Source organism: Melanotaenia boesemani, chromosome 4 (genome assembly GCF_017639745.1).
Source record: "Melanotaenia boesemani isolate fMelBoe1 chromosome 4, fMelBoe1.pri, whole genome shotgun sequence".
NCBI lineage: Eukaryota > Metazoa > Chordata > Actinopteri > Atheriniformes > Melanotaeniidae > Melanotaenia > Melanotaenia boesemani.
In genome coordinates, this window is record NC_055685.1 from 12,670,271 (window position 1) to 12,684,187 (window position 13,917).

The 13,917-nt window shown below is 39.7% G+C and overlaps 1 protein-coding gene across 4 annotated transcripts in view; it reads left to right on the forward strand.

Moving 5' to 3' along the window:
• Positions 1–13,693, forward strand: part of tbc1d1 (TBC1 (tre-2/USP6, BUB2, cdc16) domain family, member 1) — a 65,117-nt gene extending 51,424 nt beyond the window's left edge. For all 4 annotated transcript variants that reach the window (XM_041982481.1, XM_041982483.1, XM_041982480.1 and 1 more), the window contains 6 exons: positions 1,583–1,683; positions 1,832–1,975; positions 5,041–5,200; positions 6,278–6,447; positions 11,146–11,322; positions 12,276–13,693. In XM_041982481.1, the coding sequence (XP_041838415.1) occupies positions 1,583–1,683; positions 1,832–1,975; positions 5,041–5,200; positions 6,278–6,447; positions 11,146–11,322; positions 12,276–12,593 (1,070 nt within the window). In that variant the 3' untranslated portion in view covers positions 12,594–13,693. The remainder of the gene's footprint in view (positions 1–1,582; positions 1,684–1,831; positions 1,976–5,040; positions 5,201–6,277; positions 6,448–11,145; positions 11,323–12,275) is intronic.
• The last annotated feature ends 224 nt before the right edge of the window (positions 13,694–13,917 follow it).

The window sequence follows — 13,917 nt, forward strand, 5'->3', positions numbered from 1 at the left end:
TCAGCACCTCCAAAGGCTGGTCTTACGCATTATGGCAAGTTCCTGTCTTATTGCTTTCTTTTTCAAGAAATATTACTAATGAATGGAGATGCGAAGTTAACAAACTGCTCCCACTCTGCACAGAGAGTCTCTTGCAGCATTTTTACTCAGTATATTTGATTAACTAAATCTGTAACTGCATTTTGGCTGTAGCCTTCCAGTTGCACAAAATTTATACTATAAAATCTTCTAGATACCGCGACCAGTTCATTAGTTTAAAGTATATGCCAACTGAAACTGAATGTATTATTATTCAACTGGTAAAACCAAATCACATTTCTTAACCTCCTGTTTTAATGTAAGTTTTATTATTTACACCTGATTTATACAAGAAAAAATAATAATAAAAAAAAAATTCCTTCATGTACCGGTGTAAGTGATTGAAGAGCTCATGGTATCAGTTAGCTTTCTGTCATTTTTTGGGGGGTAAACGCTGTTAAACTGTAGTGAAAAACATGTTATTTCCGCCCAAAATCTTAAAATGAAAACTATTGTAGCTATGTTTATTATTATTTACTTTCACCTTCATAAGCTCCTAACACCTGCCACCCAAAAACGACACATACAGTACTCACTACCTACACCCCACCCATATAACACCCACATACTTGTATATACACATCCACCCCTGTAGCACTTTAACCTCCTGCGTTTTGACTGTTGACTCTGTGTCTTTTATCTTCCTGAGGTGTTACTGACTCAACATCATATGATAGTGATATCACAGGGACAGTTTACTTACATGGCTGAATGTGAAGGTGTGAGATGTGTGGGATGAAGAATAAAGACACATGGTGTTGATGTTATTAAGGCAGCAGGGAGGTATGCAACCCTAAGTTGTGCGCAAGAGTTGAAAGTTAAAAGGTTAAGAATTTATGTGTCTATTTGGAGCAGTCTTTTAATTTGCATATTGTACGTACACATTTTCCTTCAGGCTGGGGACAAAGCATTATGTTCACTTACATTCAAGCCCCTCCAAAGTACATTCCTCACATACAAGTCACAGGGCTGTCAATATCTTCTTCACAAGCTGTAAGTCAAAAGTCCACAATCCCAGGGTATACATACCTGTACTGTTTGTTTATTTATTTTATTTTATTTTTTAAATTTGTACTCTATATGTGCCATATGTTAAGCTTTTAAGACACGGTTTACAGTGGCCACATAAAGCTACATTTATGTTTACATCATAAGGAACAGGAACAGGTTTCTAAGCTTGTTTGCTAGGTGTTAGTTGACACATGGTCATGCATCGAGCTGCTTGGTTACATCAACAGCAAAGTGTGAAATCTAGCATCCCAAGGCGAAGTTCAGCTACATGTATGTTTTGTTCAAACATGTGCACACACCTAGAGGCTTCTGTCTCTTAAAGATCTCTTGATTTTACTCAGATTCTCACAAAGAGGATATCAAACAAAAGCCAGAACATCCAGTCCATTAAAGTTTATTGTGTTACTGTGTTTTGCAGATATCAGTTTGATGTGCTTGAATATTGTGTTTAATGCTGAGTGTGATGTATGGATGATGTCTTCCTTTGCTCCAGGTCGCACTTTTCCCACTCATCCATATTTCCAAGCCCAGCTTGGGGCAGGACAGCTGTCTCTATATAATATACTGAAAGCTTACTCATTGCTTGACCCTGAGGTAACACACTCTCTTTATTTTCTGTCATTTTTAAGATTTGTATCATTCCTTACTCAGGAGTCGACTAAATGTCAACTGTCTTTTTGGCTTAAATATTAATCTCTTCCCTGTCAAGTAGACCTCAAGTTTGTTGTCTTTGTCATTATAGGTTGGCTACTGCCAGGGCTTGTCCTTCATTGCTGGTGTGCTGCTTTTACACATGGGGGAAGAAGACGCTTTCAACATGCTCAAATTTCTCATGTATGACATTGGGCTTCGTAAACAGTACAGACCCGATATGATTATCCTACAGGTAAAATGCAAACAAATTCAATATCTCTTTGTTGCATTCATACTTAGTGTCATACGGAATCAATCTTCTAAATTCAATCTCAGACATCCCAACTTTCCTCCACGTTAAGCATATTTACATTATATCAAGAAAATAACAATGACAATCTTTCTGTTTTTAGGGACAAACAACCATTCACACACACAACCACTCCTAGGGAGAATATAGACTTACCAATTAACCTAACATGCATGTCTTTGGACGGCGGGAGGAAGCCGGAGAGAACATGCAAACTCCACACAGAAAGACCACCTTCCCCCAGGTTTGAACTTCCCCCCAGCCGAGGCTCGAACCAACGACCTTCTTGCTGTGAGGCTGTGGTGCTAACCACCACACCACCATGCAGCCCTTTTCTTAAATTTTCACATTCACCCATTCACACACACTTTAACACACTAATGGCGGAAGCTGGCGTGCAAGGCGCCAACCACAACCCATCAGGAGCAATTTGGAGTTCAGGTTCTTGATCAGACACCTCGACATGAGCTTGACAGGCCGAGGATCGAACCGGCAACCCTCAGGCTATAAGACGGCCACTCTACCCACTGATTAAGACTTTCAGTATTACTCATTAAGGCTCAGGGCACTCTCTTGACATTGTCATCGGCATACTCATTTCTTGCTCCTGGTCTTCAGTTCATACTCTGTGATTCGATTATTGATGCTTCTGCTGCAGATACATAAAGTACAAGCTAAATTTGTCCTTCAGCAGTTAATCTTTTGCTGCACCCAACCCTCAGGGCTAGAGAGACTATTGATATTTTAGAAAAGAGTTTAAAGACCTACATTTTTAGTTTAACATATAACAAATTAGATTTATCATAACCTCGGCCATGGCAGAGGTTATGTATTTGGCGGCTTTGGTTTGTCCCCCTGTCGAACTACAGGGGGGCTATTGCTTTCACAGCTCTGGGGAAGAAGCTGTGGGCTGTCGCGGCCCACAATCCCCTGAGCTGTCTTCACCACCCAGCATAGCTCCTCTTGCCATGTGCTGTACAGCTTTTTTATTTTATCTTTTAATTTTTAACTCCAGTGTCCTCCACACCGAGAGCTATGTCTGCTCCATCTGCAGAGTTGTTGCCATGGTGATCAGCCATGTTCAGGTGGTTGGGGGGGCCATGCTTTGCAGCCACAGTGTGGGGCCCTGTCTGCCCTGGTCTGGCAGTTCCTGTAGCGACGCACACTGTGGCTTTGGGGTAGGGTTTCTCTTAGTATGGATGGATCACTAAGATATCATTTCCTCACCTGGTTTAGTGGTGCAAAAACCGTATGTTGTTGTTTTTCTTTTTAACAGACATTTTATTATTTATTTTATGCTAGCGACAGTGACTTGGTGTAAAAGTTTATGTTTGTGCAGATAAGGTTCTCTGGTGTGTGCATTCAGCGGCTTTGGTTTTTTCCCCTGTTGAGTTTGAAAGTTGATATTTAATATAATTGTGTGTAAAGGCTTGTGTTTTTAATAGGGGTGGGGCTTTAACACATTAATTACAATGAATTGATTACCCAAAAAATTACACGTTGAAAAAATTGACACATTTAATTGCAGTTGCACGTTTGTCAGTGCACGTTTTCCGTTGCATCGATTAAATTGATGGACACCTCAGAGCTAAATCAGTGTTGCTAATTTAACCACTTTGGTGCTATATTTAGCAAGTTTTCAGACCCATCTAGTGACTATTTCAATGAAGCGACTAGCAACAAATGTAGTGGCTTTTTCTGGTGTTATTGGAGATTGTTGGAAATCAGCATGCATGTTTACTTCTTCTCAATATTGTTTTACGTTTAAAATTCAATCAATCTAGATGAATTAATTACAAAGTCTGTAAATGATTAGATTAACTTTTTTAATCGAGTCCAAGCCTTTTTTTTTTCTTTTTTTTATGGGTATTATTATGTAAAACACTAGTTTGTTCAGGTTAGTTGTCATGGCCAGACTGGGTTAATTTGAGCTTTCATGACTCCAAGTCAGAAGATAACAGTGAATGTGTCAGCTTGCATCTTTCTCTGGCTGCTTTGCTGATGATTAATCTGAAATGTTAACTTTTTTAAGAATTATTTTGACATTTTTCTGTTGCATTAGATTTCTTTTCTTCATTCTGTCTTGTAAAGGTAAACTAAATGAATGCAGCAAACAGTCTGAAAGAAGGAGGATTGTAGTGGAAGCACGTAGGTATCAGGTGTGACTGCTTGGTAGTGGTAAATGATTTACATGGTTCATAGGTCTGGTTGCAGGACCCCTTCGAAAAATTTTCCATTTGGCTTTTACACACCAAGCAGAAACAAAAGGCCTCCTGCTGTGTCTCCTCGTGTAGCCGAAGTCTGGGGGAAACTAATACTTAAAGTAACCACAAAGACTGTTTTTGTGCAGATGTAGGCTCTAGCAAAAGAGGGGTAGTTAGTACCTACATATTTAATAAAGGAAATTGAACACTGTAGTTTGTAAAAATGTAAACAAAGCAGGTCTAACTTTGCATATCTGACTGCTTATGATTATTTACAGGAATATTATGTGCTGTCTGAAAATTTAATTAATATTTTTGTCCAAATTATGTCCACCTGGATTTAAAAAATAAGTCAGAATGTCAGCTTCAAATTTGAAAAGACAAGGAGTTGAAGCATCTGTCCAGTGTGAGAAAATATGTATTAATAATATTTGAAAAGAGGTAAGCTGAAAATAGCCTTTTAATAAAAAATGAGCTTCTGTTACACTGAAAATGGTTATACAGACTATTCATTTATTCATTTTCTATACCGCTTAGTCCAAATTCGGGGTCGCGGGGAAAGCTGGATTTATATTTAAAATATAAATATATAAATTTATATGAACTGAACTTTAAACTAGTTCAATGTTGAAATGGTGAACTGTGAACATGAACTGTTCATTTTAGCCTGTGGGAACTAGTTCATGAGAAGCAGGAACACTGGTGGCTACAATGGCTCTGTGATAAAACATCACCAAAGAACAACATGCTGACCCATGTCACAACTTAAGAAATAAATCCACCTCTTGGTGTCTTTCTCGTCAGATTCAGATGTACCAGCTGTCGCGGCTGCTTCATGACTACCACAGGGATCTGCACAGCCACCTGGAGCAGCAAGAGATCGGACCCAGCTTGTACGCCACCCCCTGGTTTCTCACTTTATTCGCCTCCCACTTTCCTCTCGGCTTTGTGGCCCGTGTCTTCGGTAAGATCTGAGAGATCTATATTTCCGCAATCAGTGAAACACAGTCCTTTTACTTGGAAGCCAGATTGTGACTAAGTAAACTCACTTCCTAAGAGGAGCCCAGCTGTATTGATGTAGAACAGAAGCAGAACAAAGTGATATTTACAGAGATCCCTGGTTAACTTTTATAATTAGATGTTGAACCCAGGGTGGTGGACGGGCAAGAATGAGAAGTTTTGGGTGAGATATTAAAGATGCAACATAGAGAAATTGAGTAAGTAAATCTAAACAATAGTGGGCTGAAGTGGCATGGAGAACTAAGGAAGGAAATGTTTTATAACAGTAGTTTTTCTTGAAACCACATCTTATCTGTCTCGAGATTCAATTGTCAAAAGTGAGTCATGGAGACACATTTATGTTAGTCTTGTTAGGCAGATACTGGAGGTTAATTTTCAGTAACCGTTCATTTGTCTGTAATCATGCCCATTGTAAGTTTATTTCTCTTTCATATCTTATCTTCTTCTCTCCCTCATTCCTCCCCAACTACTGTTTCCATGCCTAATTTCTTACATGGTTTAATTCTAACTGAACCAGACTTGCTGGCTCCTCCTGCTCATCTGAGCATAACACTATACCGGCGTTTGTTTACATGCACCTCAGTGTGAGGGCGTCATGTCTGCGCTGTCATGTGTTTGATACTGTACGTAGGGCTCCACACCTTCTCTCCTTTTCCTTAATCTTGTGTATGATCTCATGCGATCTGCCCAACCCATACCACACCTTGCTGTATTCAAAGAATACTGCACACACAAATCCACTCACCTGTTCTTGACTCTTCAGATTCACCCTAGTCTATTTTGTGTTTGCTTAAGCATATATAGTGACGTCAAATCATTCCTCTTGTGAAAAAGCTTTTAAGTCACTAATAAATACGGTAATCTTACCTGTCGACACCTGGCATTATTCATATTACGTTGTTACATTACCTTTAAAAAGAAAAGAACTCTTACCTCAAAGCCTTGTATATTCTCTAATCCTGTTGTGCTAAATGTCTTCATCTATTCTTCTTCAAAAACTTTTTCTTTTGCCCTCTGTCAGATATGCTGTTTCTCCAGGGCTCAGAGGTCATCTTCAAGGTAGCATTGAGCCTGTTAGGAAGCCACAAGCCTTTAATCCTTCAGCATGACAACCTGGAGTCAATAGTGGACTTCATCAAGACCACGCTGCCCAACCTGGGCCTGGTGCAGATGGAGAAAACTATCAACCAGGTAAGAAAGAGTTGTGCAGTGATGAGTAGCTACCCCTTTGACAGTTTGCCTGCTTCACTAGAAAACAGAGAGCAGTCCATCTACCCTTGAGTAATTTTATATACATGTTTTATTTTATTGTGAATTTAGTAACTTTGAGTCACATAATTCTAAGAAAAGCAATAAAGATAAAACAGATGTTTGCCAACTTTATCTAGTTAGCGCTGAAAGATTTGTCTTTCATTACTCCTTTACTTTCACATTGTCAACAACTCTAATAAAAAGGCTATAAATAACAGTCCAGAACAGGTTTATAACTTCTTAATTTCCCTTTGTGTAGCTCAAATCCCGCCCAGAGTGAAGAGTTACAGGAGTACAAGAAATTTTGAAGCCACAGGATTTGCATATGTGTTAAGTCTCCTCAGCAGCTCAACTGCTTGGCACATTTGAGAGAAATAAAAAGGCTGAGGATCAATGCTGACTGAGCGAAAGTTGGCTTGAACCAGAGTACACCGCAACAGCACAGTTCACCATGAAGGTCATAGGCACAGATAGCAACAGCTCATTTAACAGGTTTACTACAATAACAAACAGCAACATTTTTCCACATTATCCACAATTACTTCTGTTGATGTCTTAGCGTGAAGATGCAATAACAGCAAAAAAATCCAAAGTTTAACCTGCATTTTTAATTGTTCCACAAATATTTTAAGGTGCCCTCTAGTGGTAGAATATAACTACAGCATGTAGACATGCTTCTGCAAATCTGTGTGTAGCACCAGTCCAAAACAATGAAGTACCCTTCAGTGACCTTTTTTTTGTCCAACTTCACCATCCTTTTCGTAGCACTTAGACACAAACCTGTTAGTTTCTCCTTAAACATAAATCCTTCAGACGATGATAATGCCACTCGAGCGGTAAATGCTATCACTGTGAGCCACACCCGGTCTTTGATGAGAACAGCTGCTGGGTGTGAGCCCATCCTTTAACTCTTATGTCATATGTCAGCATTTGGAAAACTACTTTGTCAATAACATGACATTTGACTGGCTGTCCTTGTGTGGCATGCCCTGAGTGGAGATATAATGTGATGAGCCATGTGATGTCATCAAGGTATTTTGTTGCATTTACCTTTACATTTTCCATGGGACTTTTCCACTGCTTGTGCTTTGTCAACTTTGGTGTGACTCAAAGTTTCACCACAAAAAAGACAACAGTGAGTGAGATCAAGTGTAAACTTTTTTTTTTAAACCCCCAACTAGTAAGGTCATGTTGTTGCAGGTTGGTGCTTAATGATGATATAATGTCATTTGACATAAAAAGAAAATGAACATCTGGACAAAAAGATGAAGGCATACCTTCATACATTATACTGAAATTAAAGCAAGGTTAATTTAATTATATATCACATTTTATACAATAAAGGTTGATTCAAAGTGCTTCACATTTAAGAAAAATAATACCATAAAAATAATCAAAAAGAAATTATGGGTAAATTGAAAGCTGGGAGTTCCTATAACTAGGGCTGCCACAATTAGTCGACTAGTCACGATTATGTCGACTATTTTAATAGTCGACAACTAATTTAATAGTCGAAGCTTCGTTATTTTAAAAAGAAACCTGCAGCGGCATTTTCCACTGCCGCCTCTGCGTTTCTGTCCATGGCACACATGCGCAGTAGAGGTAATCGGGGTCAGACGTGATGTCACCGGAAGTAAAACCAGACGGGCTTTTGTATCATCATGGCTACCCGGCAACGGACTTCTAAAGTGTGGGAACATTTTAAGAAAACAGAAGAAAAAGCTGTCGAATGCGTTATCTGCAAGGCAAAACTTGCCTTCCACAACAGTACAAGTCCGATGCACGACCACCTGAAAAGGAAGCACATTGTGGCTGATTGCGACAACGAGGAAGGTGGACCGTCGTCTAGGTAAGCTAACTGGCTAAGCTAACAACATTAGCGTAAAACTTACTTTCTCATACCGATGATGGAAAAAAAGTATTTTGTGTTGTTTTGGCCAGTGCCTTATCCTTATTCCATCAACTGTTTGCACTTTATGATACGTGTTTGTTGCTACAGGCTGCATATTTCATTAAAGGTTTAATGAACTACCATCTTAATCGTCTTTATTTTAGTTAGCATATACCTCATAATATAATCATATGTAAATTAGATGTAAAATCTAGGTTTTGTATCCAATTTATATATGATCCGATTAGTCGACTAATCGAAAAAATAATCGATGACTAATCGATTATCAAAATAGTCGTTTGTGGCAGCCCTACCTATAACCATCGAACGCAGCTTGAATGCTGAAGTAAGATTAAGAAATCAGAAGCTAAACATTACGTGCTGATTGTTTTAGGGCATTAACACTTAAAACATGCAAACATAGGTCCACAACTTCACACAACCCACAGGAAGCTGCTTTGTTGGTGGATTTTATCTTAAAGTCCACTTTTAGCCGACTGACTGTGTGCATATATAATTTTTTTTTTTTTTTTTTTTTTACTCGTCCTGTCCAGCAGAACGAGGGTCTGGCTGCCGTGTTGTGCTAAACAACTTTACTTTGTCAAGAGGAGCCTTTTGACTATGGGGCTCCCCTTGAATCTTAAATGTTATTCTTTATTATTATTATCATTATTATTATTAGAGTAATGAAGAAAAGATAGAAAATGGGGAGAGTGAAACAAAAAGTAAAAAACAACAGCTTCAATCTAATCTAAACAGAAAAGCCAGAAAACCAGTTTCTACACCTGTAAAGAAACAGTAAATATCCTGAGGCTTCTAATAAAAAACAATCTTAGTGATGAAACGGCAAACACTTCTGTGGATCTTGAAATTTGACTGAAAGAGACTTGTTTTAGTTTATTACTACAAGTTTGCACAGCATGTTTTTTTTTCGCTGCTTTTGTTTTTAAGACCTTTAAAAGTCTGTGTCTGTTAAGCAGTCTGGGAGTAATTTCTCCTGATTTAATGCTCCACCTCTCTGCAAGTTCATCAGATTCAGACTGCTGGGTTTTTTTTCGATGGCAAACAAAGGGCACTGAAAAGAGATTTGCGTCGTGGCTGCAATAAACCAAACACACTTAAGTCCTGAGTATACTAGAAAGAAAAGCCCTTAATAGTACGTGACTGATGACAGTGCTGTTGAGTGACAGCTGCCTCCGCACTGACAGCTGCCTCCGCACTGACAGCTTTCTTTTTAAACTGTTTGTTTTCCAGTCTGCCCGAAGTATTGGCTCATGTACAGCTACCTGTGTTTGCCTGCCTGCAGTTAGTTTTTACAGAAGTGTTATGATTACAGGAATGATCCTACAAATGACCTGTCATGCAGCAGAAAGCTACAGCGAAACAAATAAAAATGCTGTTTTGCTCAGTTTGATAAAAATATATCAAATCATAGAATGTTTTTTTTTTTTTTTTTTTATCTAATGACAGTGGAGTACATGGATACCGAAACATAAAAAATTAAAGTAAATAATTGAAGTAAAGCTAACGTGTTACCTTAATTCATTCATATAGTTCATCCATATTTCTTTCTTTCTTTCTATTTCTTTACACACACACACACATATATATATATATATATAAAAACAGTGAGAGAGAGGGAGCCAGTGTGACATGTGAAGTGTTGTCTGTGGTAATACAGACTAGTTTCTTTCCACCAGGTCTCCATAGCCATTGTTTGTCTCAGACCAGCAGCTATGTTCTGCCCAGTGTGAGCTGGAAAAAATGAGTCTGGAAACATTTAGTTTTCACATTGAAATCCACATCAATGAAATGTAGTGTGAGATTTATTTACGGCTCTATGGTGCGGCTTGACCACAGGTCCGTAGCAGTGGTGAAACACTGGACTGTAGCCACGTCCTTCACAACACCCTCACCACACTTATCATCCAGGGCAGGGAGACACTCGACTAACATGGAGAGGAGATGGCTGTGATGCCGTTTGTCCAATGTGTTGATGAGTTTCTTAATCTCGGGTTCTAAGCACTAGTCTTTGGCGAGAAAATTAAAAAGCTGTTTGTTTATAACATATTGTGTCTCCTGGAGCTGGTGGATTATTTAGTTGGACTCTTCAGTCTAACTTCAGTGTTAGCAACTCGTGCTAAATAAGAGCAAAGTGTTTGGGGCTGTGGGAGGAGTCTGCAGCAGAGCGCTGCAATGCCAGTAGCGCTTGATTTGCTACTGAAAACAGCACAAGAGTAAAGTGAGAAGGAGCAAAAAATCAGATCATTTCATTTTTATGATCGTTGAAAACCCAGATCTTAATTGAGATTAATTTTGATGAATATTAGTATTAATTTGATGAGTATTTGATGAATGGCCCAGCCCGATGTCTGCTCCTATCTTGGTCCTGTTGTAGTAAGAGGAGCTGATCATTTCTCCCTCATCTGAGTCTTCCTCATTTATTTGTTGAAGCTAAGCCAAAGTTTATTCTGCATGCATTCTTCTGCTTCTGTTATTTTTTTTTCAATATGTCTGTCTGTCTGTGAGCAACGTAACCCAAAAGGTTACAGATAAATTTAGATTAAAATGGCTTGGCAGAGGTCTGCGCTCGCTGAGTGCTTGTAGTTTTGTTTGTTTTTTTAAGGACACTGGGAAATCCCACAGGTATTAAGTAAAGATGGTCTCAAAACAATGAGTTTGTTTTAAAAAATTATAAAATTTGAGAAATGCAGGGGCAGTAATAGTGTTGACACACACTGTTTCAGGTTTGTGAGATGGACGTATCGAAGCAGCTCCAGGCCTATGAGGTAGAGTACCATGTGCTGCAGGATGAACTGCTGGACACACCGCCAACCCTCAACCAGCAACAGCGAGCAGCACAGCTGGAGAGAACCAACCAGAGCCTGAGACAGCAGAACTTAGACCTGCTGGAAGAGCTGCAGGTACACACAAACACAACAATAAAACATCCTCTTGCGCTTTGTTCATTTGAAGTGTAACTACACATCCTACTTTTTGCATAGCTCCACCCACTGCAGAATTTGCAACTTGCCCAGAACTGCAAGGGTTGGGGTGGGAGGTGTGGGGTGGTCATGGAGCAGAGAGTGAGCGAGTCGGGACACACAGGCAGAAATGACTGACAGACAGCAGCTCAGCTCACTGGCAAGATGCAAAGCGAGATTCATAAAGCACCTACGCCACAGAGCGGTCTTTGAGGTGGAAGACTTTTCCCCTCCTGAATTTCCTCAGCTACACAAGAACAAGGTGGTCCTGAACCGTATCAGTCTGAGCCGTTAGCGCTGTTATGCTGGCCTGTCAGCAGCTCTGGAAAGCTGTGGCGACTCGTGGCAGGTTGTGGCAGCTGCAGGAAGTACTGCTGTAAGTTTCTATTGCCACAATTTGAGCTGTTGTCTGTCCGCCAGATGAGGATCAGCAGGTAAAGAATAAAGTCCAGTGTTACTTTTACACGCCTCAAAAGCACAAATCCGTCCCATTGCAGTAATATTTCATCAGAAACTCTGTGAAAGAATGAAAGTCTGAAAATCTACACCATATAGGTTCACATCCCTTCATATGCATTTTCTATGCCCGTAAGGCGAGGACCCGTCTATCTGCATCTGGAGGGAGGGACTGTGGGTTTTTTTTAAATTTTCTCGTGACGTAGATAACCCCTGTCACGAAAAACATAACCTGGTTTTACCCTGTAGAGGGTGTTATGGGCCATTTTTTCCCACAAAATCCCATTTTTAAAATAAAATAAATAAAAAGAATTTTTGTCAACAGTATATGTAGTTTTTAATCACAATTAAGTATTACTGTGTTGTTTACAGCTGAAAAAAACACATTTTTGGGTGCACTACCCCTTTAAACAATCCTTCCTCATCCCTCCCACCAGGTGTCCCACGCACGAGTCTGCAGCCTGGAGAGTCGACTGGAGGCTTTGGCCCAGTCGGAGGGCCAGCTAAAGGAGCAGGTTTCTTCACTTGAGGAGGAGAAGAACCAGCTGGTGAACACCGTCACACACCTCCAGGCCTTCCTCACCAGCCTGGGCATACAGCTCAACCTTGATGGACACACACTCCCCTCTTCCTCTGAAATACAGACAACCACAGCAGCATTGGACAGGACAGCAGACTCTGCCCCCCGACCCAGCTCTGCTTCCAAAAGATTCATAACTGCATCTGTTACCTGTCAGAGCAGCAAAGTTATCTGACGGAAGAATCAGTTGTGATCAACCCAACAAAAGAAGGTTGCTAAGATGATTCCCGACATTGACCACTTCCAGAATATTGTAATTTAAGAGGGAAAAATAAAACGGAAGAGAGGAAATAAAGCAAAAAAAAAAAAAAGAATGAGGTGAAAGGAAATTACAGGATAGGATGTCTTCCCGCACTGTACGAAGTATAAACATGATATAGCTGCAATCCCCACAGTTAGCACTGTTCCACTGGGCCTTTAAAAAACAAGTTACATTTGCACCTGTACTTGTATTTTTGTATCGTAGAACGCTTGTGTATTTTACCTTTTCTTCTCTGAGTCAGATGCAACAAGGCTAATGTGGCCAAAGAATGTCATTGTGCTTAAGCTCAAAGAACAAAAACTCCACTGCACAGTATTCTGAGACATAGTAATAATTGTTGTTACATAAAGCAAATCAAAAAAAAAAAATCAGCTGTGTGAGAAGAGATGGCTGGAGAAATACACGATTTTCTTTTTAAATAATCTCTTCTAAAGGTTGAATTAGTTAAGTGATGTAGGTCTTGGATGGTGATGCATATATTGGGGGGTGGGGTTATTTTTGATTCTTTCCCTGCAATTCTAGTTTTGTTTTCTGACCCTGTGCATTTTAACTTCATTTAGCTACAGCCGCTTACAGGAAGAGTACCACAATAAATCCAGTCCATTTCACATCCTGTTATTTCACCTTTGAACACACGTCGGTTCATTTGTGTCGATGGGAAAAAGTGTAACAGTCGCGCTGCCTTTCCAGTGAGGGGGAGAACAGACTTTAAATTATTGCAAAAGACGCTCAGGTGTGAAACCTTTTGTGTTGAGACAATCAGTCACCTGTAAATCATTTACTGTATTCAGCACACTGATTCCTTCAACCCGAGCTGCAGCTTGGTGTGTTCGTATGTGGACGTCAGAATGTTTGTGTGTGTGTTCTGGTGCACTTCACTGTCTGCAATAAACCTGTAGGTTTACACTGTAAAGATATTTTGCTTTTACCAAACACTTGTTGCACATGCTTTCTGTTTTATTGATTTATTTTTGTTATTCTGTACTTAAAATACAATTCCTATTCTTTCAGCACATCTGAAGTCGGACTTGTGTTTGTGTGTGGCTATCTGCTTACGGTGTGAACTTGTGTGTCAGGTGTGACATTGAAGATTCTGCCCACCTCCTGTCTAAACATGCCAATCATTTTAAATGCTGTGGGCTTGAAACAAGGCTCCGAGCATAAAGAAACACAATGCACACCAGACGTGCAGCATTTGTTTTCAGGAATTCAGCCATAGATGGAAGAAAACGCATGC